Source organism: Leguminivora glycinivorella, chromosome 13, assembly GCF_023078275.1.
Source record: "Leguminivora glycinivorella isolate SPB_JAAS2020 chromosome 13, LegGlyc_1.1, whole genome shotgun sequence".
Taxonomy (NCBI): Eukaryota; Metazoa; Arthropoda; class Insecta; order Lepidoptera; family Tortricidae; genus Leguminivora; species Leguminivora glycinivorella.
The window spans coordinates 6,968,084-6,993,643 of NC_062983.1; the positions used below are offsets into that span (position 1 = coordinate 6,968,084).

Sequence of the window (25,560 nt, forward strand, 5' to 3'; positions counted from 1 at the left end):
TAATTATCTTTATTTTTTTAATAACTCAATAACCGTAAGAGTTAAGACGCTAGTTTCTTAGAGAAACTAATAAAATTGTGTTTGATCTAAAGAATTTTCCCTTAAAGTTAACGGAATTCAATAAAAACAGGTTGTTTCACATATCTCACTCATACAAGCATGGTACGCGTTCACCTACACGAGCTTAGAATGTGTGCCAGGAACGCGCCTCTTTCATATATTTGATCGCCAGTTTCCGAGATGTGCTAATAGTATGTATACTAGTACTATGTATGTGTATGTATATGTATACTATTAGTACTATACTAGCAGTATATATCTGCTGACCCGATTCGTGCTCCCTTGTGTATTGCCTTTGACTGCTGTTGTTCTAAATTTGAATTTATGGAGTTTCTAAAGTTGCATTTGTTTTGGGACTTCGCAAGGCTGCGACGGAAGAGGCCATCTTTAACCCCAATGTTGTTTTCCTTTTTGATGCTAGGTATTTTTTTTATTTGCGCCATTTAAACGTACCTATATAACTTTCATTGTGTCTCTTTAGTAAGTAAGTAAGTAAATATTCTTTATTGCACCACAAGGATAAGAGATTACACTGAGAGAATTTTGCATTGTGAATTTAACAAGTTCGACTTGTTGCGCTTTATCCGTTTGAATCAGCCAAACGTATGTTTAAAACAATATGTGTCAGGTTGTTTTTATAAAATCGACCTGTTGATTCAAATATATTGCCGATTCAAATGACAAGTAGCTTGTTGTTTGAACCAAAGAGCACGTAGGCGCTATTTTAACCAAAAAACTTGTTGAACGAAAATGAAAACTGGTTGTATTTTCTCTCAGTGTACAAATAGCAGACATTAAACATATAGGTAGATTAGGTAGCAACAGGCAGTCTACGCGGTCTTTAGTAAACGTGTCTGTGTATAAAATACACACTTTTCATCAATCATGAATTCATGATTACCCTAAGAAATCAACTGCCTATTATCATCAACCTTCGTACAGTGAGTTGCAAAATTGCAAGTAGAAATTATGAATGAATTCATTGATACTCACTGTACATTCCGACAAGGTTCATCAAGATGACCTACTATTTTTGATTATGTTTTTTTTATTTACCCAAAGGTTGACTGGTAGAGAACGCTCTTTAGCGATAAGACCGCCTGTTGTCTGCCTCTATTTATAATCATTTGTTCTGTCTCCACTGTATCTTTTGCTGAGGTGTGCCAATAAAGAGTATTCTATCTATCTATCTATCTATCTAAGGCCCACTTGCACCAACCACTTAACTCAGGGTTAGTGGGCTATCAACTGTCAAATTCCGTATAAAATGGAGGGTTAACCCTAACCCTACATTTTCGTTGGTGCAAGTGGCCATAAGATGCACAATATGCGCGGCATTTAAAGAGTTAAGAATACATTAGCGCAACAGTTATTGCGCAGAAGTCAAAAGCAGGTTTCTCAAAGGATTACAGGGGGCGAACGGTATGCGTCCCCATGCGCAGCTATCCCCTCCACATTTCACTCAGCGCTAAACTAATGTGCCGCCACTTGTACCTACAAGAAAAACGAAAATAATAATAATAACACATCTACATGACATCAAATATCTCCAAACGGACTCTACTTGTTGGATCTATATCCCCACTCACGCCTCGACCTATAAATGACCGGCCTCGAAAGACCCGAGTGTTAAAAGACGGAGAAACAAATAATAATAAATAAATAAATATTGGGGACACCTTACACAGATCAACTTAGCCCCAAACTAAGCAAAGCTTGTACTATGAGTGCTAAGCGACGATATACCTACATACTTAAATACCTAGATAAATACATCCATACTAATATTATAAATGGGAAAGTGTGTGTGTTTGTTTATTTGTCCGTCTTTCACGGCAAAACGGAGCGACGAATTGACGTGATTTTTTAAGTGGAGATAGTTGAAGGGATGGAGAGTGACATATAGGCTACTTTTTGTATCTTTCTAACGCGAGCGAAGTCGCGGTCAAAAGCTAGTACTTATATATATGGAAAACATCCATGCCTCGGGAACAAATATCTGTGCTCATCACACAAATAAATGCCCTTATATATAACCCAGGACCGCAACTTAGCAGGCAGGGTCACTACCGACTGAGCCAGACCGGTCGTCCTGAAATGTGCAGCAGATTTGCGCAAACACGAGCAAATGAATGTGCAACCGTATACGCTCGAACCCGGAGCTGCGTGCTGCGGGGCGTGAAGCCTAACCGCGTTATATCCGCTACTCGTTATCGAGTCGAGGCGTTGAACAAACCAGTGCCACGTAACTAGACCCTTACCCCCCTTATTCATAAAAAAGTTACTGGGTGGCTAGCCGAATGGCACAATCGCTCACGAAACGCTCACGAAACGAAGCGCTAGTAGATATCTATCTCTATCGCGCTTGCGTATTGGCGCGACAGAGCCAGCGGCGTATAGCTTTCGTTTGGCGTCGGAGAAATGCCATTCGGCTACGGGGCCAGATAAGTTACTGGTAACAATGAGGAGGCACACTCAGAGGTTATGACAGATGGCGCCACCTTATTAGTCCATTGCACTGATAAAGAATTTCATACGTGAGAGCGCGAAGAAGATATTTTTTACTCTCTCTCACATATGAATGACAGTAACATGCCTAGACACTTGCACTGGCGCCGCCTGGCGGGATAAAATGTCAGTGTGCCTCCTCATTGAAGGTCATACAATGTCCGCCTCTTGTTTTACCTCTTAAGTTGTTGTTTATACTTACCTATGTTGTTTCCTGTATTGAGGTGTGCAATAAAGAGTATTTGTATTGTATTGTATTGTATTGTATTGTATTGTATACCTAATATACCTATATCGGGAAAGTAATCACGTGAACTTGCATCGTGAATAAATGGAACATGCCATAAAATCGTCACTCATGTAACTCTTAGTGCGTTTTCACATTATCCGATCCGATATCGGATGTCGGGCCGATATCCCATACATTACAGGCGCCATCTTGGATTTTTCTATTGAAATCCTTCCGACATCCGATATCGGATCGGATAATTTGAAAACGGCCTTACCGCGGATTGACCCTTATTGAGACGAAAACGGGTGGTTATTACCATCCGATTTAAAATTAAATTTGCGTGTTCGAAATTAAAACATCTGTCCCTTGAACCAAAATCAGTGGCAGAGTCGACGCAAGGAACGAGACGACGAACGACGAACGAACGACGATTGGAACGAGATATCTTTAGCCTCTTGTGATAAATTGTGGAATGACTCCAGTTACCGGTACCGTGGTAACGGCGCGGTCCACTGTTCCAGTCTAGACACTAAGGCAACGTAATCTCGCTTGCGGTGTCTGAGTGAAGTTAATGAGCACACATTAATATGTGCTTATCTCTTTCGAATCTTTCCTGCAGATATACATCGATGTGTAAATAATGACAATTGGAACGCGATATATTTAGCCTCTTGTGATAAATTGTGGAACGACTCCAGTTACCGGTCCTGTGGTAACGGCACGGTCCACTGTTTCACTCTAGACACTGCCTGGAATTACCAGCCGTCCTTTTTCAGAAATAGCATTTCTTCGTTTTCCAGAGACTTTTGAACGGCGAATTCGTATATTCTAAATTCAAAAATCGGTCGCCGGGTCCTTAAACTTAATGAACTTGAACTTAATGGCAGAGTAACGACGCAAAAATGGAACGATTGGAACGTGGTATCTTTAGCCTATTGTGATAAATTGTGGAACGACTCCAGTTACCGGTCCCGTGGTGAAATGAAACTTCCAAATGTTTTTTTCTCCATTTCAGAATTGTTCCCATATAAGCTAGTACTTACACAATCAACTTGTATTTTTACCGCTTGTTACGATTATAGTTTGAACAAAATGTACTGATCTTTATTTCAATATACTTTTAAACCACAGAGAAATTCTTAATTCAAATAATTTTCTACTGAAAACAAACTTCGAGCCAACCATAATCTTGAAGTTCACCAAAACTTGCCATTCTCCGGAGAGTGATCCTTAATCCTTATCCTCTAAACATTAGCATATATATGAAGGAAGTTGGGAAATAAAGCGAAACTAAGCGAGTGCACGAGTAGCAGTGTCTCACTACACCGGCTTGTTGTATGTGGATTTATACATAAGTTCGTTTTCACATTATTTGATCCGATATCGGACGTCGGAAAGATTTCAAAGGCAAAAATCAAAGATGGCGGTTGAAGTGTATGTGCTCGGAGCAGACTGGCTGAAGTTGACAGTAAAACGGACTTCCGGTGCGAAAATCGTGTTGTGAATAATTTATTTTTCTTTTGCTCATTAATGTTGTTTAAAGTGTAATATCGATAGCTTATTAAAGTTATTAAACAGTAAACTAATGTTCTAGTGAGAAGCTGATGAAGAATTAATCTCGAAACGCGTATAGCCACTTTTTTGTCGTCAACGGCCGGTAGTCCACGTGCTCTTGTAAAATCTAGCTATCTATTTACAATTACAAGTGCTAATTCACCTTACACTGTCGTACGTACCGTACAAAAACTATTAATAATTAGCTCATATCACCTTGACACTGGCGAAATAGTCTCAATGGACTGAAGCCATTTAATTTTAAAAACTGAACTGTTAATAAAACAGTGATACGCGTTTAAGTCCCGTTTGCAATTTTAAATATGTGTAAAAATCGTGAAAGTTTAAAACTGTTCCGTGACTTCCTATTATCCATTTTCGATGACTTATAAAAACCCGTTACGCTCTGTTGCGTCTTATAAAGTGCTCCATTGTTAACAGTTACTGCCGACTGCAGTAACTGCAGTTACTGTTACCGCGGTTCGCGGAATGCAGTTATTTTGCCAATACAATTGTACGTCGCATTAAAGTAAATGGATCAAAACTTTTTTTATTATGAGTTATGATGCTTATATGAATTTCCTGTACTTAAACATTGTAAAATAAACGGACTTGAAAGCTCTAATTTTATACCTACTAATTCTAGGCAATAAGAAGAATATTTGTATATTAAAGTTGCCTAGAATTTTAAATTTAGAAAAGTGTCAAAGTGTCTTTACTTACTTGTTTCTTTTGAAGACGGTTTTTTTTATTAAATACGATACTTGGCTGTTTTTTTTTTTTTTCAAAGTTGTCCACCCCACTTGTTTTGTAACATGGATATTTTTTACCCGATTCATGCTCAGAATCGCGAGCTCCTTCGATCCCGATAGGAGAAAAAAAATGTCCCAAGATTTCCATACCTAATTCAAACCTTCCATTCCGTTACCGCCATACAAAATGTATGAATAAAATGGCAACGGAATGAAAAAACCTTGGGACACTTTTTTTCTCCTATTAGGATTGAAAGAGCTCGGGATTTTGAGTGGAAAGCACAAAAAAAAAATCCAAATCCAAAAAAAGTGGGGTGTGACAACTTTGAAAAAAATGGCTTACTTATACAATTTATTTAAACGTGAGAATCATAAATGAGATGGCGAAAAGACCTGGACTCATTTTGTGGCGATTGGCGCGAGCATGCAAAGAGCCGTGACGAGTGGCGGAAAACGTATTATTTTAAAGATTTTATTTTCTAACACCGTTTATTCATAAAATTTCAAAAGCTCAAATACATAGTAAGAATTTTCGCTTTGCGCACATAACTTTTTTGATAAGGTGATATTTTGTAACAAAGCAGACAAGGGCATATTTTTATTTTGTTGTCGATTTCACTTTTTTTTTATTTCTGGAAATGTTTGCACTTTTTCTACCTACTCAGAATCATGATTTCATGATTCTGAGCTCATGAGCTCTTTCAATTCTACTAGGGAGAAAAAATGACCCAAAATTTCCATACACTTTTTTTCTTCCTCTGAGTTACGATCAAACAAGGTATATGAGAAATTGTAACTCAGTGGAAAAAAATTGTGAGACAAGTTTTCTCTCTTGCGGAATCGAAAGAGCTCATGAGTTTGACTAGAAAAAGTACGAAAATTCCCATATTTGGAAGGACAAGTAAAACAGGCAAGAAAATAAAAATATGCCTACATGACAAAATTTCCAAACGTTTTGTCCCGGATCCGGAAATAATTTGTACATTTTCGGGTAGTTGTCGGTTAACCAACCAAATATAAAACTAAGCAGATCTGTCACTGGCCAGCCTGTCTTTAACCTACCTACTTACTTACTCGTACATATTTGGTCATGTAAATACCTTCAAGTGGAGTTTTTTTGGGGTAGATTTCGTTTACGTATAGTTAAATACCTAAAGACACAGACTATAAGACTTTGATATTGTTTATGTAATCAGTGTTGAAGTACCATGAAACACGGTTTGTGTTTAAGTACCCTTGAACATTAGGCCTCAGGTGGCAGATGGCGGTTTATAGCTTGGGATGAACGTGTACGTTACTCAAGGATTTTATAGCAATGTTACGGGTGTTTTAGAAAGCTAAGTTAATTACATTGGCTCGTATTGTTTATCTCCCATAAAAAAAGCTAACTATCCGTGATAAACTAATAAATCATTAAAAAAAACATTAATCAGTCAATAAATACACTTACTTCATTCCGAATCTCTCGCAATTAAGTAAGACACTTTTTTTACTTTATTTGTACTTTAAAAAAGCTTATTTATTTGCCTGTGTGGTGACGGGTTAAGAGTGGGTGTCGTAGAAGTCGACTGTATGGTTAAATTGTGGCGTAGGCCAGAGGCTGGTAACCTGTTACTGTAATGTCAAAATTTCGTTTTATTCCAACCCCTTTTTGCCAAGAGTAGCACTGAAACTTGAGTAGTTCATGTGCTCTGCCTATACGGGCGTGATTATATATATTATTGATTTATTATTTACATATACGTGTATGTATGTAAATTGAATATGTTTCACGAAAGTTTAGACCGTAGCTGTTTAAAATATTGTTTTCATTTTTATGGAACGCCTGATATTTACATGACCTACGTTTGCCAAATAGTTTTGGCTTCGACACTGCGTTGTAAAATAAAAGTTGCAAAACTATTGTATATACTCGACGAGGTTAATCAAAAGTTCTCTGTTTAGTATTCTACAAGTAACGTGCACGAATGTTTTGATTTGTAACATTCATATACGTGTACAGTTAGCTGCAGATAAAAGTGACAACCTGAGTAGAACTTTGTACGTGATGATGATAAGCGAATAATATTTCTGATTTTTCGCTGCGGCAATTAAAATAATTCGTAATTAACCATACTTCGTAAGAGGTGTTTAGACCCCTACCGCTGTGAACGTGTTAACATAAAATACACATATTTATTTAATTATTTTATTACGTAATCCGTCTTACAGTTACAGTACATATTTTGTACATTCACCTGACTGTTCTCCCAATATATTAATGCGTTTACAAAAATATAGTCGTACATATCGGTACTGATGTGCCGACGAAAAGTTGCAAAATTCTGAAATTTTCACATAAGAAATAAATAAATAAAATAAATAAATATTATGGGACATTCTTACACAGATTGACTGAGGCCCACAGTAAGCTCAAGAAGGCTTGTGTTGTGGGTACTCAGACAACGATATATATAAGGTCCTAATTTATTAGATGCAGATATTTTTACAGCTGATAGTACTCGGTCTCTGGAGTATATTAAACCGTGAAACATTATAGCTTTTACGATGTTTTTTTGGAGAAAACGGAAAAACAAATTTGCTACGTAAAAACACCCTGTTTATGTGATTATTAAATGAAAACTCATTGAACAGATTCTAGTACCTCTTTTACGTACCACTTAACTGTAACTGGCCACTTCAATGACATGTGCAGTTTTCCCGCCGAACCTTTACGATATTTACAACAAACAATTGTTGACATGACAGACAGTGTTATTGTGACATGTGATAATGCACATGATGATTTTTTTTAGACGATTATTATTATTATTATTAGCCCACATTGTCCCACTGCTGGGCAAAGGCCTCCCTCTTACTCTTCCACGTATCCCTATCCTCGGAAGTCTCCCACCAGTGTGTCTCAAAGGCCTCGAGTTCGTCCCGCCATCTTTGACGTGGTCTACCCCTTGGCCTTGTAATTTGTGGCAACCAACGGGTGGCTGTTTTTGCCCACAGGTCATCCGGCATCCGGCAAACGTGTCCTGCCCAATTCCATTTGAGCTTGGCGGCAGTGTTAGCTACGTCTGTAATCCCAGTTTTGGAGCGTAGTATTGTATTTTTAATGCGATCGATTAACTTCACGTTCAGAATACTACGCTCCATGGCTCGCTGACAAACCTTGAGTTTGGATTTTTGAATGAATTTTTGATTTTTTTTTAGACGAAATTATAATTAATTTTTTTGTTAGGAAAATGAAATCAAAAAAGTTACATGAAAAGATTTTTTAATTTATATTTAAAGTTAATTATTTTAATGTAAAGTATCATGTGTTAAAATATCTGCAACTAATAAATTAGGACCTTATATGATATATAAATAATTGTATACATAGAAAACATCCATGACTCAGGAACAAATATCTGTGCTGATCACACAAATAAATGCCCTTACCGGAATTCGAACCCGGGACCGCGGCGTAGCAGGCAGGGTCACTACCGACTGCGCCAGACCGGTCGTCAAATCTTCGGAAACCTTCCATACTTTGTATGGACAATTTTATTTATTGTATGGATGAAAAGTTTCCATTTCATAAATTTAAACTCCCTTTATTTTTCATGAAAGATTCGAGAATTTTTCAAGAAATTTAAGATTTTTTTGGAAAGTTTCCGCAACTTACACATGATTTCATGACTTTGCAAATAAATGACTTGGACAAACGGTGTAGCAAGCTATATCTTAGAGGTCTTTTAGTTATTTTCGAAATTTTACACCCGCAGTTTTTGCTATCAATGTATTTTAATATGAATTTTATTAAAAACTTTTCGTACACCATCTTGAAATATTGGAAGCATCGAGCGCGGAACGAGACAAGCCCGACAAGTCATAAATCTGCATGTTGTGGGGCTCGATAAACCTCCGAGGTCAGACTCAGTGCCAAGTGGGCCACGACAAATTAAATTGAAACTTACATGTTTATTGGGAAACCTAAGGTCTTTCTCCTTCTAAGTCCTGGAAGCATTAATTTTTTTTTTTAATTTGGAACCTTCTGTTACTCAATACATACATACAACATACATACAATCACGCCTGTATCCCATAAAGGGGTAGAAAGAACACATGAAACTACTAAAGCTTCAGTGCCACTCTTGGCAAATAAGGGGTTGAAAGAAAACGAAACTGTGACATTGCAGTGACAGGTTGCCAGCCTCTCGCCTACGCCACAATTTAACCCATATCCCATAGTCGCCTTCTACGATACCCACGGGAAGAAAGGGGGTGGTGAAATTCTTAACCCGTCACCACACACGCTACTCAATGAAAGTTAAAAATAAATTTTGGCTCATGTACAAAAAATGTACACGAGGACTGAGGATATTAAACATTTTTCTCAAACATGGTATGAAATATTGATGTTATGTGCCTTATAATTGGCAGCGAAGTATGACGTTGCAGGTGCGGCTAGGACGATTGATAGATAATGGAATTTCATACAAACCTTGCAGGCCAAGGCCGGCAAAGTCCTCTTTTTTATTTAATTTCCAAACACAGATAATTGTGACATAACATCCAGGTATTTAGCCAATTAAAAAAAAAACTATAAGGGGCTTTATGGACGTGCCGACTGCAACTGGTACGGGCCCTAGACAATATTTGATTTTGGGTGCGTTTTCATACAAAAAAAATTTTTTTCGTTTTTTTTTTGTTTTTTTTTTAACTTTTTGTTTTTTTATAAGCGTATACGGGGCATCAAAGGGGAACGAAAATTTGATTATTTTTGCGCTACGACGCACCGTTTAGGAGATACAGCCATCTAAAGTTACTATTTTCAGTAGACTTTATTTATTTCATACCATGTTTGAGAAAAGCACTATACATACCTCGGCGGGAAATGTACTATTAAATGCAGATCTTTGTTCACTCAACTCGTAATTTTAAGGGCGTCAGCTAGTGCCAGTGTGAATGAATGAATGAAAACTACTTCCATACCAAATTGTTGACATGTTAATGAGAATTTTATGTCAAAAACATGACAGTTAAGTAATTGAAAAAATTGTCTACAAATGAATGTGGCACTGTCTAATTGTCTATATAAAATACAACAAATAAATATAAGAGGACATTCTTACACAGATTGACTGAGTCCCACTTTAAGCTCAAGAAGGCTTGTGTTGTAGGCAGGTAGGTAGGTGTACCCAGACTTCGATAACAAGCCATTATATATATAGTATAAGCCATCGCCACCGTCTATTTAAACCGTTTTGCATGTGGTAACCAGAACTAGTCACTTTTGTACGAGAAAAGTGTTGCTCTGATAACCAATTAATAATAATTTTTGCGAAGCTGTAAATCCTTGCTTTGATTTATTCGAATCTGCGTAAAACGTCCAGAGTATCCAGACATGTCATAAGTTTCTCATGTCTTGGGGCCAGTCCATAAACCTCCGGGCAGATTCAGTGCCAAGTGGGCCATGCCAAATTAAATTGAAACTTACAACTTGCTTTCATTTAGGAAATCTTCACTGGCCCCGTAGCCGAATGTCATTTCTGCGACGCGAAACGAAATCGAAACGCCGCAGAAAGGTAGTCTGGCTCTGTCGCGCCAATACGCAAGAGCGATAGAGATAGATAGCTACGAAAGAGATATTATCGTCAGCGTTTGTGCGTTCGGCTACACACACTGGTAACTGTTATTTGTGGCAGTTTGTCACGAGCTTTATGAAATTGGAAAGGGTGTATTTTTAACATACTTTATCTCCCTCTTTATTTCGAATACCTATTATAACTTTAAAAAAAAAAATAGTAAAAAAATAATAACACTGACTAGACCGCTTGAATTGTAGGTACTCATACAACGATATATCTTAGGTACCTACTAAATATTTGGTGTATGGGTAGATTCAGTCATACCACGCTAACTGGGCAGCGATTTGACAACCCCCGGGTGCAAATGAACCCGAAAACCCGGGTGAAATGAATTGAATGAATGAATGAATTTTTTTGAACGATGAAATTATAACGCATTATACTTAACCTTTATTATGCACTGCAGGGTTAACACATGATTGCCGCGAGATAGACTACCCGTGTAAAGACAAGACGTGTAATCTATCTCGCGGCGACATACTCTCGCGGCAATCATGTGCTAGGCCTACTGGTCCCAGCGCCAGCTAGTACGCTATAAAAATGAACAAAAGATAAGCACTCCCGTGCAAATAAAGGAGACACGGCGATATTGATAGCTCACCGCTGGGCGAGTAACTATAAACATACATAGGCGAGGCTTTCAAAATCGTTGCTAACTTAACTTAGTCTGGCTCTAAACATACTATAGTAGGTACTAACCATACTAATAGGTATTATAAATGGGAAAGTGTGTGTGTCTCCTTGTTCATCCGTCTTTCACGGCAAAACGGAGCGATGAATTGACGCGAATTTTGGAAATACGAGTTGAAGAAATGAAGAGTGACATAGGGGGTTGGAAGTTTGTATTCAAAATTCCGCTATTTCGAATTTAACGCGAGCGAAGCCGCGTGCAAAAGCTAGTAAATCATATTCTGTAGCAGCTGCACAACATTAATACGCGAGCAATACTCTAAAGCGCTCCCTGAATGCTTCCCTAGCGTACAATTATTTCTCAAAATGAAAGCTCTTACTTCAACATTTTATACCACCATTAACAGAATTACGCCAACGAGCAACTTTCCAAACATCGTATCTGTATAAAACCTTCATTTCAAATAACGACTTTATCAAATAGGATTAAATCCAAAAACGCGGAAAGCTAAAATGAGAGATGTGTCCTTATGAAATTATACAGACATTTTCGATTAACTGAAATTTAAATTGTGCGAATTTGATTGAAGTAATGTATTGCAAAGCTTGATGAAAGTTATTTATTTATTTATTTATTTAATCTTTATTGAACAAAGAAACACAATGTACAATAGGCGAACTTAATGCCATAAGGCATTCTCTACCAGTCAACCTTTAGGCAAAGCAGAGAAGTTGTAGGCGGTGCAAAATTACAAAAACAAAAGAACTATATTAGGTACCTACTTTTAAGGACACAATGCATGCAACAAAAAATAATACAGAGGAATAAACATACACATATACATGATATTAATACTAATACATAAAATTACATACATATAAGTATATATAATACATACAATCCGATGAGGTGTACAAAACAGACATACTACGAATTATCTGAATTGCCAGCAAAAAATGTGTTGAGGGATTTTTTAAAAGTAAACCTATTCGGAGACTGTCTAATTTTGACAGGGAGACTATTCCACAGTTAGTATTACGATTTTAATAAAATTAATAAATTACTGTTAAACCTTTAACTATTTTAATGCTTTATTTTGTAAATAACAAATTTATTGGTAGAATACTATTATATCGTTGTCTGAGTACCCACAACACAAGCCTTCTTCAGCTTACCGCGGGATTCAAATCAGTCAATATGTGTAAAAACTAAAAATGTCTCATAAAAAAAAGAAATTTGTGTGTCATTATATCGAACTAACATAAATTCAAAGGGGGCTGACAAATAAATGGACATATCTAGAATAGGCCCAAATATTGAATGATTTAATTAGTAACATTAAGGCCCACTTCCACCAATCACTTAACTTTGGGTTAGTGGGTTTGGGTTGTCATCTGTCAAATTCCATATAAAATGCCTCCATTTTCGTTGGTGCAAGTGGGCCTAACAATATTAGGTACATATTATTACAGTTTCATTAATTATAAATTGCTATTTTTGTTCACAGGTAATTCAGGAAATCCAGATATATCACCTCTTTGGCAAGTTCCTAGGTACGAAATGTCATCGCATATGGAGCCGAAAATTTTCGGTAAAATTTTAGGAGCAGGCACAGAGCGTTAATGATTTATATCTTTAGTGACAATCATAAGCAAATGAAAAGTATGAAAATTGAATATTTTAAGAAAAAAAACAGGGTGATTTGGAAGACGTGTTAATTTCATTTTTATTTTTATAGAAACCCAAACAACGATTTTAATATTTCGGCGTTCGCGGTAGGCCCTTTGTTATCCACCTATCTACCATCAATTTAGCAATATCGCACAATGGCGTGCAAAGCGTAATAAAAGCTAAAGTAGGCTGCCAAATCCGCTGAGTAGCCGCTTTATGTACGTACGTACTACCAACGTAAACATAATCGCATAATTTATATTCTGCAGCAGGGCTAGCTTATGATTGGCGCGAGATTATGTCGACGCGACTTAGACTAGGTACCCGTCCTTATGTCATTAATACCTATACAATTAGAAAAACAGTTACGATCTTTTGCCGCGTGTTACTGTCGCGCCAAACATTTGCTAGCTCTGCTGGGTGCCAAGTAAAATGACAATAATTGATAGAAAGAAAATTAAACTGAACTAATGTAATGGAAAGTGACATTTAGTTTATCGTATCTATGAATCGATATTGAAATAATTTTATCTTCTTAATTTACTAATATTCTCCCTCAGCGTTCAAAAATAGAACCTCAATTTGCGTAGGTACCTTATGACCAAATGACATGAACTTAGTCACTTATCCTACATACAAACACCTTGAAGCTAGCCATTCGTAAGATAAGCCCTCTAAGTACGTTCCATTATAGATGAGCTTTAGAACTATAAGTAGTGTAATGAGTACAAATATGGCTAGGTCGACCCCGGAGACAGGGGCCTAAGATACGAAATTGCCTACTGCTGTGGCCGACTCTCCCCCAACCACGTACGGTATATAAATAAGACCGTAAAAGGGGAAAGGCGGCCACTAATATATTAATGTGGGGGTGTAGGGGTAACAGAATGCTTAGCATACATACCTTCATCTCCTATGAAGGATTCTTTGTCCTCGCTCTCTCTGATCCACTTCTCCTGGGCCAGGGGAGCTTCAATCTGCTTCGCTTTACTTATGGCGGCTAGTTGTATACCACCGAGATCTGTGGGTTTAATTGCTCATGAATATGGTATTCTCATACAACCATCACCTACTATACATATACGATTATCTCTACAGCAAAGGAGAACCATCTTACCCGGCCAGACGAAGGTTCAAAGGACCCCCCGCGGGGAGTCCGCCGACACATCAAAGGTCGGATAACTCGGACGCCTAACATCCGAGCCGAGGTATACTGCCGCACATCGACACACCTCTAGCCGGGCTGCCGAAGCCGCCACGGCTCTCGCACGCTGGGGCACGTCAAGTCTACCCAGGTGGAGTTGAAAGCTGGGGCACGTCAAGTCTTACCCAGACAGAGTTGAGAGCTGGGGCACGTCAAGTCTTACCCAGACAGAGTTGAGAGCTGGGGCACGTCAAGTCTTACCCAGACAGAGTTGAGAGCTGGGGCACGTCAAGTCTTACCCAGACAGAGAAACCTAGTCTGCCTTACCTAAGATGGTCTCAGGAATAGCTTCCACGGCAGGTTCCGTGGCAAGCAAACTCATACGAACTTACTGTTCTTCTATTAAGGAGATCATTGCATAGAGAAACCATACCACCACTGCGAGCACCAAGTAACATAAAATACTTAGCTTTAGACGACTCAGGACAGCTGTGGGCTTCCTCACTGTATCTTACACTTTCATGCACTCGCACGCTTCGCGCCATACCGGGTTTAACCTTACTACTTGCCACGTTGGAATAACTTACCACAGTTCCACCCACGAGGGCGCTGTTCAGTGTTGCCGCTAGGAAATTCGTATTGTGGCATTAGATATTCGCGCCTGTCGCGACACACCCCGCCTCAGGCAGCAGCACGGCGACTAAATTGCTGGTCCATTCCTTGATCTTCTCAAGGGCTCGGAGAGCTGCCGCTCTCTTAGGTCTTGATTCTTCGTGTTGTCCTTCTGGCGTAACTTCCTCTAGGTGGTGTGACTCGGGATCATTCTGGTCGTAAAACTCGAGGTCGACGACCGCGAGTGGCTCTGGTTCGGACATAGACTTAGGCTTAGGCTCGTTTAACTCACTAGACATAAACTCAACCGCTTGTTTGGAGGAACACTTTCCCTCTGCTGGCGAGGCATGAGGCTGTACTTCTTCTTGCTGATCTCTAACTTCATGAGTGAATCTCTGCTCAGATGAAGGCTCAGCAACGTCGTTGAGGGATTCCACTGTCTGGTCATCCTTGCCTGATGGACGTGGAAGATCAGGAAGCTGCACCGGTTCTTCAACACTTTCGTCATAAGATGATGTTTGTTTGCACTGCTCTTCTCCATCTTCGATCTCTAGCGGGTAGAGATGCGCGATAGATCTTGTATACTCTGTATCTCCTACTCGTACCTTGGCGACCCTACATAAACCGTCGGCGCCTTCCTTTAAAGATACTATTTTCCCAACTTTCCAATTTATCCTGTTCTTCGTGTCACCTTTAATCTGCACGATTTGACCTATCTTAGGTGCTAACTTTGATGTTACTCTAGGTTCTTTAGGATGGTGGGAATATCTTTCTCTCAAATTTAGGAGATACCGGTTCTCAAACATCTCTTTAAATTCTCGTAGAATTATCCGTGCTTTCTTCCAACCTTTAATTAAGTGGTCCTTAGTCACCGTCCCTTGCGACGTTGTAGGATCCTTATCTGAAGTTTCCATAATGATACACTTTCCCATGGTAAGAAAGTCTGAAGGTTTTAGTACATGATCCGGCTCTGAATCTACGTAAGTTAAGGGTCTTGTGTTAAGAACTGCTTCTATTTCTTTCACCGCTGTTACTAGCTGGGTGTCATTCAACAAATGTTTCTGTAATGTTTTCTTCATACAGTTTTTAACTAAACCAACTAATCTCTCATAGAATCCTCCATGCCATGGTGCTAATTGTGGTATAAATTTCCATTTTATCTCTTTCTCTACGCAGTATGGGTTCTGAAGAATCTCTGAGAGTAACTTGTAGTGAGCCGCATTATCAGACGTTATTAAGGTAGGTACACCTCTTGCTGAAATCATTCTACGTAAGGCCATTAAACCTTCTTCCGCAGTTAAGTCCTTTACAACTTCTAAGTGAATGGCTCTTACGGCTAAGCATGTGTAGAGGCTAATCCACCTTTTACAATTGCCATTCCCATTGTTAACTAGAAGTGGTCCCAGATAGTCGGTACCAACGTATGTGAATGGAGAGCTATAATTGACCCTCTCTTTTGGTAACGCAGGAGTTTCCGGTAGTTTATATGGCCCTCCGTCATGCTTCATACATTCGGAGCACTTCCTCAAAATCTTCTGAACTTGGCTTCTTCCTTGTGGTATCCAGTAAGTTTCCCTTATCTTGTCTAGCGTGTGACTTACTCCAACATGCTTATTTTCTTGATGAGTCTTCATTATAATTTCGTTGGTGAAATCTGAATCTTTCGGTATAAGTATAGGGTAGCGTTTATCAAATGACCAGTCTGCGTGTTTCATACGACCTTTACACCTCAGTAACTCATCTATGTCTTTAAATACGCCTAAATTCAAACTTAGACTAGTTACCTTTCCTTCTACCTCTAGAGGAAAGTATTCAGCTTGAATTTCTTTCAAATTTAGTAACTGATCCGGCATCTGATCATTGTCTTGACTCGCTACTTCCTTTGTAGTTGTACTCTCCTCCGTTTCCATCGGACTAACATTGTGTATGTCTGGATCAACTATTTCCATCAGTTCTTCGTCTTCTTGGATCCCAAGACCCTCCCCAATCAAGAGAGAACTGGTTGGTCCACCGCCAGAAGTTGTTGGCCACGTCTTCGGATCTTGAACTATAAATTGTGGACCACTCAGCCATTTCTCCCTGTCCTCTCTTGAACAGGTGGGTCTGGTGCCGACGTCAGCTGGATTTAGGTCTGATGGAAGGTATCTGATCTCCAGATCTTTATTTGTTTTGATCTCTTCTATCCGCCTGGCAACGAAGGGTGGCAATAGCTTGTCAGATTTGCACCATTCTATGACGATCTGGCTGTCGGTCCATAAGACTTGCCTTACTATCTTCTGCTGGAGAAACTTAAGAACAAACTTTATCAGTCTACTGCCAATCAGTACTCCTAAAAGTTCAAGACGGGGTATCTTGAGACTCTCCTGATCCTTTATTGGTATCAGACGGGATTTACCAATAATGAAGCTTTTCTCCGAGCCGCAAACTAAAAAGACTGATGCTGCATAAGCCTGTAGAGAGGCATCGGTGAAACAGTGTAGTTGGTAGCCTTTTCCCACTGGTGTCTTCATGTAGCATCTGTCCACCGACACCTTCCTAATGGCTTCTAAGTTCTGTCGGATCTTGTTCCATTCTTCCGTTAGTTCGCTTGATAATGGTGAGTCCCATGACACTCCAGCTTTCCAAAGCTCTTGTAAAAAGAGTTTACATGATAGGGTATAAGGTACTGCATAACCACATGGATCGTAGATTGATGCAATAGTTTTCAGTATTCCTCTTTTCGTGACAGCTTCTTCTTGTAAGTTAGGTTTCAACTGGAGAGTATCCTTTTTGATGTACCATTCCAAACCAAGTACCTTTACTTTATCTTCTTTACATGTATCAGAGACTTTCTTCATAAATTCCCTAGAATTCGAACTCCAATCCCTGAGTGACATTGAAATGTCTTGAAAAGATCCTTTTAGATTTTTGTAGAGTTTCATCGCCTCATCCGTAGTGTCGGTACCCGAAACAAAGTTATCCACATATATGTCATTTGCTTTCTGTCTGACTTGCTGATCTTCTGCGTTGGACAGGTGGTGCTTAATAGTCGCATTAAGCAAAAACGGTGATGAAATGACGCCAAATGGAACTCTACAAAACCTAAGGTATAGTAGGTTGTCTTGAGATACCGGTTTAGAGGTATCTTTGAGCCACAAGAATCTGGTTACATCACGATCCTTCTCGTGTAACGCCATCTGTAAAAACGCCTTTTCAATATCTGAGGTTAAACCTATCCGATGAGTTCTAAATTTTATAAGTAAGCCAGTGAGGTCTTCTAACATGAGTGGTCCTCTGTACAAACATTCGTTCAGACTCTTGGTGTCTTTGCTACTCTTAGAGCTAGCATCATAAACTATTCTCATAGGTTTTCCTCGGTGACGTACTCCATGGAAAGGTAAGTAGTGAACGACGTTACCCGTTGACGTTCTTGAAGTAGGTACAACTTCTATTATACCTTTATCTAATTGTTCTTTAAACGTATCGCTGTATGCTAATAACGTATCTTGATCCATACGCTTCAATAAGCTTGATAAACGACCAAAAGCCATTCCAAAATTATTAGGTAAATCCGGTGGATAAGTTATCCAAGGCCAGCTTACCGTGTAACGATTATTTAATTTTAAAGTTGTATCATTAAAATATTTGATGGCTTCTTCTTCTCTAGTTGCTCTTGGGGAATCACTAATACCTATACATTCTAGTTCCCTTAGGCTCTTTATGTCTCCATTACAAAGAGGTGGATCTGGCTGATGAAGCTTCGTTTCAATGCAAGTCTGAGTGTAAGTCACTACGTACGACTCGTCTCTAAGCTGTGGTTCTGCTCTACCACTAATTATCCAACCAAGTGCAGAATCGATTAGAAACAAATTGCTATCCAGTTGTACCTTTTTCTCGTAAGTTATGTTGCAGTAATATTCGTTTCCAACCAAGATCTGTACAGGTCCGCTTAGCGACCCGTCGTCCGCTAGTGTATATGACTCCGGTAAGTTCTTCATCTTGACATTAGGTATATAACCTCTGGAGATATGCTCTACGCAGTTAGCCTGTATTACTATGTTCTTGTTTGTTCTAGATAGTAGATGAAGGGTGACTATTGGGCTATGTATCTCTCTGGGAGGATCGTCGCCGAAGGTGAATACTACTAGATGACTCTCTTCTTCGACGGGAAGTTTTAATTCCTTTGCAGTCCGGAATGTTACATAAGAGCGTTGGGAACCTGGATCTAAAAGAAGCCTATATTTAAATTGTTTATTCTTATCATCTATGGGGCTTGCATAAACTGTTGCCGTTTGGAGTGCTGTGATTCCTCTTCTAGAACCGTCAGGACTGACTCTTCTCCGTTGTATCCTTCTGAAAATTTAAAGGACATAATGCTCTATTATGCGGTACTTCTCCTTTACAACGGGCACACCTTCTCTTTCTCCAGCAAGCATTTGCTACGTGATTCTTACTGAAGCAGATGTAGCATCGTCCTGCAAGTCGTTTCTTCCTTTCTGCTAAAGTAGATGCTTCAGGGCAACTATCATTATAATGGCCCCCTTCGCAAAATATACACACCAATCCCTTCTTAGCCCCTGGAGTACTTCGCTGAGTTTCTGCCTGATCTTTGTTTGAAGTTTGGTTTGGTCTGTTTCCTTTATTGTCATATTTCTTGAAACCCTTAAACTTCTTTAGTACCGGTCTCTTATCAAAGCGTCCCTGATGGTTTTGTTTACTCTGGTTACTGTGTTGTAGTTGGGACTGGTTTGCGTATCTCGCACGTTTTGCATTCACATGAAGAGTCCCGACCGTACTAGCTTCTGTCTCTTGAGGGCGTTTCCTACCCGATATCCTTTCCGCGTCCTCTTTGGCAGTGATGATTTTATCCAGGTGGCTTCTCAGTTCTTGAATGGAATCATCCTTAACTTTAAGTTTTATTTCGTATACTAGATCAGAAGGAAACTTCTCTAGTAGCATGAAGCGCAGATGGTTGTGGTTAATGTTCTCACCTAGTGATTCTAAAATCTTAAGATTCCTTTCGATTTCGTTGAAAGTCCTTCTATAGTCATCCGCACTGCCTTTGGCCATCTTAATTTTATATAATGTTGCATAGTGCGCGTCTATAAGATGTGAAGTTTTCCCGAACCTTTCCTTCAGTATCGTAACGGCAATAGCATAGTTGGTGCTTGTAGTCGCTAGACCGTCAATGACTTTTTTGGCATCTCCCGTGACTGAAGTCTTAAGATAAGAAAGCTTGTCAACATCCGGCAGGTTCCTTGCATCGATGTTGCTTCTGAAGGCATCCCAAAATTCATACCACGCCAGTACATCCCCATTATACACCGGCAGCTGGAGCTTAGGAAGTCTGCACGAGGAGTTCGCTTCAGTCAGCTTCTCTGATGGTTTGCTTGATGTAGATATCTGGTCAATCTTCACCTTAAGTTCAGCTAAAGTCTCCTCTGCTTGAAGTTGAAGTCCACTTATCAAGCAGATTTCATCAGATGCGGGTGTCGAAGCCAGCCTAAAGTACTCCGTCAGGTCTCCGCTAAGTCTTTTCAGTGTTGCTTCTAATTTACTGTATGTGATCTGAGCCTGCACTAAATTTTCTAAATTAACAGTACCCGGAATTACTTCTAAGTCCGTTGTGAGTTTGTCGTTAATGAGCCTAAGCCTTGCTAAAAGAATGTCGTCCATTCTGTTGTTTGTCTAGACCGTAGTCTTGTCTAGCCTGTAACGCACAGAAACAAACCCGTTTAACCTTAATTCCCTAATAATATGAACGGTCACACCAATAAGGTAATTTAATATTTTAGGTTAATTAACTTTTAATAACTCCACATATTATTTATTTTAATAATCTCAAAGTATTGAAATTTAAATCCAACTAAAAATCTCTAAAATCCATTCAAGTTTGAAACTAAAGAAAGAAAAGTCGAAGTCATTTAAATTTAATTAATTAAAACAATTGACTTAATTATGAACAGATGTTTCTTTTATTTGAAATTATTATGAAAGGAAGTAAAATAATAAATTTATGATAGGCAACATAACATACACACTGACATACGAATGTGTAATCTTTGTTTATCATTTATAGATTACAGCAGCCTAAGTCATGTCCAAATCAGTAAGTGACGTTGACGTTTATACACTGGTACCACAATACAAAATCTTCTGTCACTAACTTAAGCTCGCTTGCAAAATGATGAAAGTTAACGTTTTTATTTTGTTTATTTGTTTGGTTTATTTATTTATTAACTTTTTATTTTTACTTCACTTGTTTGATAGTTAATTATTTAAAAATTATTTAGTTTTATTTCACTCATTTGTTTGTTTAATTATTGGAACACTTCACGAAACACTTATTTAATAAATCTAAAAACACTTAAATGTCACCACAATATCCTGTAAAGAAGATGTTAGCTTATATATACACACAGCACAATTGTTATTTTTATAAACTGCAAACCCAATCAGAAAGGAAGTAAGTTGTATTTCTAAACTTCCAATAAGATGCATGATGAAATAAAAATATACCTAACTATATATCTTAAGGACCCTAGAAAATGTTCAAAAAGGTCCTTTATAGACTGTGAAAATATTAAAATCCGCCATGTACATCCGATGTTCTAAACCGCGCTAATAAGAACCGTATTACCATGATGATAGGGTCCATTTTCATCTACTAAATATCACTTCGTTAATTTCTAGAAAGTTAAAATATTTTAATAAAAGAACGTAATAGACCCGTATTTCCATGGTGATCCTCATAAATATCGAAAGAAACTTCACTAAAATTAGATAATTTTCCTTGGTTGGTTGGACGTCCAAAGTTAGCCCAAACTTTGGACAACAATCATGGCCGCCGTCGCTCACTTCGAAGTAAATGACGATCGCATTCTCTTGTTTTAAAGAATTAAGTTGTATTGCTGCAATGTAGATGTTTAAAACTTACCGAGAAGTAGTCTTGTCCGGGTATTAAGTAGTCTTATCCGGGGTTTGGCCAATTCCGATGTAAAAGTTGTTTGTCTTGTCCGGTGTGGTTGGCGGTGGCGAATTCACTGTACCTATGAACGTAAATGAACAAATTTTTGATGATCCAACTTATTTACACGCTCATCACTTCGTCGGTGCACTTTTTATTACAATATTTACAATGATTACCTGTATAATTTAAGGAACCTTCCTGTGGAACTCGCGACTGTTCAACGACCTTCCGCCAACGATTCAAAATGGACGGACGAGTACTGTACAACCTTCAATGTTGCCAAAGTCAACTTAATTCCCCCCCAAAATTTCGATAAAATATGAAACGGGATACCCCCATTTGCCAGAATTTCATTTGCCATAATTTTATTTGCCATCCTATTCAACAATCATAATATTGTTTCTCATAACATCTTATGCCATAATCATTGTTTACTATATTAATCTAGTGCCAGAAACTTTGTTTCCCATAAAGTCAGTTTCCATAATGTCATTTGTCAGAATCATCGAAATCCGTAATTACCACATTCCATACCATCATTTGTCATACAAATTAGCGTCCAGAAAAGTCAATTTCCATAATGTGCTTTGGCAGAATCGAAAACTACTATAATAGGTACTAGAAGGACTAGAGAATGAAACTGCTATCAGAAAGTAGGTTAGGTTAGGTTAGAACTGTGACCCCCTGGAAAATGAAACTGCTATCAGAAAGTAGGTTAGGTTAGGTTAGAACTGTAAACCTCTGGAAAAGGAAACTGCTTGAAAAGTAGGTTAGGTTAGGGTAGAACTGTGACCCCCCGGAAAATGAAAATACTACCAGACAGTAGGTTAGGTTAGGTTAGAACTGCGACCCCCTGGAAAATGAAACTGCTATCAGAAAGTAGGTTAGGTTAGGTTAGAACTGTGACCCCCTGGAGAATGAAACTGCTGGAAAAGTAGGTTAGGTTAGGTTAGAACTGTGACCCCTGGAAAATGAAACTGCTATCAGAAAGTAGGTTAGGTTAGGTAATAATATGGGCAACAATTAATATGGCAATAATTGCTTATGGCATTTGAATATTCTATGAAACCATATTATTGCACTTAATAATATGGCTAACAAATAGTATGGCATTGTATGATTATGGAAGGTAATATTCGGATAAACAACGAGTATGTCATATGATTTTTATGGTAAACAAATCATTCGGGCAAATGAAATTCAGGCAAGTTAGATTCGGGCAAATGAATATTATGTTAAATGACTGTCGGGCAAACAATAGACAACCATATGAAACGAATTTCGGACTCTTATCGGTAATTCTCATAATAATTATATTGATTCCTTATAAATAGCCATACACCCGAATTCTTAAAACTAAATTTATAATTCTAAAGTAAAAAGAAAACATACGAAGTAAAATATAGAGTGCAAACCCGTCTTTACTACGCGCATATTTCCTTTAAGATACTTATTAGTTATTACGACTATTATTTGTCTTCTTATTATACTCCTATAAATCAGCCAATTTTTCAATATATTAAACAATTAATATGTCATAAAATTGAATAGGTTACCTACTTATATCTAGGCACAGCTTGCTATAACTTAATTATCTAACCGTCTAATTGGAAAATTAGTTCTTGCATAAATTTTCCAAGTCGAATCCGTTTAGTAACCGATTTCTTCATCTTCTTTAGTTATCTTGATAATCCCGACAATCCGTACATTTCCGTCGATTTTGTGGGTAATCTTCTTAGTGTAGCAACACCTGCCCTCATCTGGCACCATTACTAGACGCCTTGCGTAGCCTATTCTTGCGGTTATGTTGGTAACACGAAGGCACTATTACACAATGGTATTTCTCTTAAAATTAAATTAATGAATATCATACTTGATAAATACAGACAAATGCTCCAATATTTTTTATTTATTTTTATCTCTGAATATTCTTCCTGATAATTTACAACTACATTCTAATTGTAAAATAAATCATAAATACATCCATAACGGAAACGTAATCGTTCTGTTTCCGGCCACCATGATGCAATTTCTTCAAGTTGGTACTCCGTACATTCCGTACAATTGATATTCCGCTTGTTACGCAAAATATAAAATATGACTTATTTACTCAAATTATCTTCAATTAATAAATACAAATGCCAGCCTCTTTATTTAAACGAGCCTAAATTAATGCCGAACCAGACTTCGTAAGAAAACACTTCAAACATATTCGCATAAAATAATATCTCGCAGCTTCTGTTACCAGTAGCGCCATCTATGATTTCTGTTAGTAAAGATGTCTGATTATATTGAAAATGTATGCCTTGCATTCTTTATTTATATTATAAGCCTTGATTCTTTATCTGCTGGATCCCAGCATTAACCACCATTGTGGCCGACTCTCCCCCAACCACGTACGGTATATAAATAAGACCGTAAAAGGGGAAAGGCGGCCACTAATATATTAATGTGGGGGTGTAGGGGTAACAGAATGCTTAGCATACATACCTTCATCTCCTATGAAGGATTCTTTGTCCTCGCTCTCTCTGATCCACTTCTCCTGGGCCAGGGGAGCTTCAATCTGCTTCGCTTTACTTATGGCGGCTAGTTGTATACCACCGAGATCTGTGGGTTTAATTGCTCATGAATATGGTATTCTCATACAACCATCACCTACTATACATATACGATTATCTCTACAGCAAAGGAGAACCATCTTACCCGGCCAGACGAAGGTTCAAAGGACCCCCCCGCGGGGAGTCCGCCGACACATCAAAGGTCGGATAACTCGGACGCCTAACATCCGAGCCGAGGTATACTGCCGCACATCGACACACCTCTAGCCGGGCTGCCGAAGCCGCCACGGCTCTCGCACGCTGGGGCACGTCAAGTCTACCCAGGTGGAGTTGAAAGCTGGGGCACGTCAAGTCTTACCCAGACAGAGTTGAGAGCTGGGGCACGTCAAGTCTTACCCAGACAGAGTTGAGAGCTGGGGCACGTCAAGTCTTACCCAGACAGAGTTGAGAGCTGGGGCACGTCAAGTCTTACCCAGACAGAGAAACCTAGTCTGCCTTACCTAAGATGGTCTCAGGAATAGCTTCCACGGCAGGTTCCGTGGCAAGCAAACTCATACGAACTTACTGTTCTTCTATTAAGGAGATCATTGCATAGAGAAACCATACCACCACTGCGAGCACCAAGTAACATAAAATACTTAGCTTTAGACGACTCAGGACAGCTGTGGGCTTCCTCACTGTATCTTACACTTTCATGCACTCGCACGCTTCGCGCCATACCGGGTTTAACCTTACTACTTGCCACGTTGGAATAACTTACCACAGTTCCACCCACGAGGGCGCTGTTCAGTGTTGCCGCTAGGAAATTCGTATTGTGGCATTAGATATTCGCGCCTGTCGCGACAACTGCAATTGTGTAAATTGTCGCGATAATCGGTTCAAAAAATGTAAAAATCCAAAGAACTGGCCAAGCATCTATTTTCACCGAAGCATGCGTTATGCTCTCGTCTGGTCAACTACGAGGATTTATGTAGGCACCTTCAAACGTTAACTTGCGTTCGCTCGATCGGAGGCAAACGATTAGATAGGTCGCCAGACCCTTTATCACAACTTGTCGCGCGCGAGTCCATACATCATACGACTTCAAGTATAGACTCGCGCGCGACAAAACAAGTTGTGCTAGAGGGGCTGATGGTAAGCGATCACTGCCAGCGCTGAAGTTTTTTCAATCAAACATTGCAACATATAGCAACATGTACATCTACAAGCAATTGCTGCAATAAGCGATTATCAGTGACGTTTGTAGCGGCTGAGTAAAATTGAAC

At 38.8% G+C, this 25,560-nt stretch overlaps 2 protein-coding genes across 4 annotated transcripts in view; one reads left to right on the plus strand and one right to left on the minus strand.

Moving 5' to 3' along the window:
- The window catches only part of LOC125232882 (extracellular matrix protein A-like), a 156,501-nt gene that overhangs the window by 54,976 nt on the left and 75,965 nt on the right, over positions 1-25,560 (plus strand). The window lies entirely within an intron of this gene.
- LOC125232702 lies at positions 19,032-22,042 on the minus strand. The gene is made up of 4 exons (XM_048138458.1): positions 21,914-22,042; positions 21,705-21,816; positions 19,222-20,477; positions 19,032-19,120 (listed from the first exon to the last, which is right to left on the minus strand). Exons 3-4 carry the CDS (start codon positions 20,441-20,443, stop codon positions 19,032-19,034), a joined length of 1,311 nt encoding a protein of 436 aa, XP_047994415.1. The 5' UTR covers positions 20,444-20,477; positions 21,705-21,816; positions 21,914-22,042.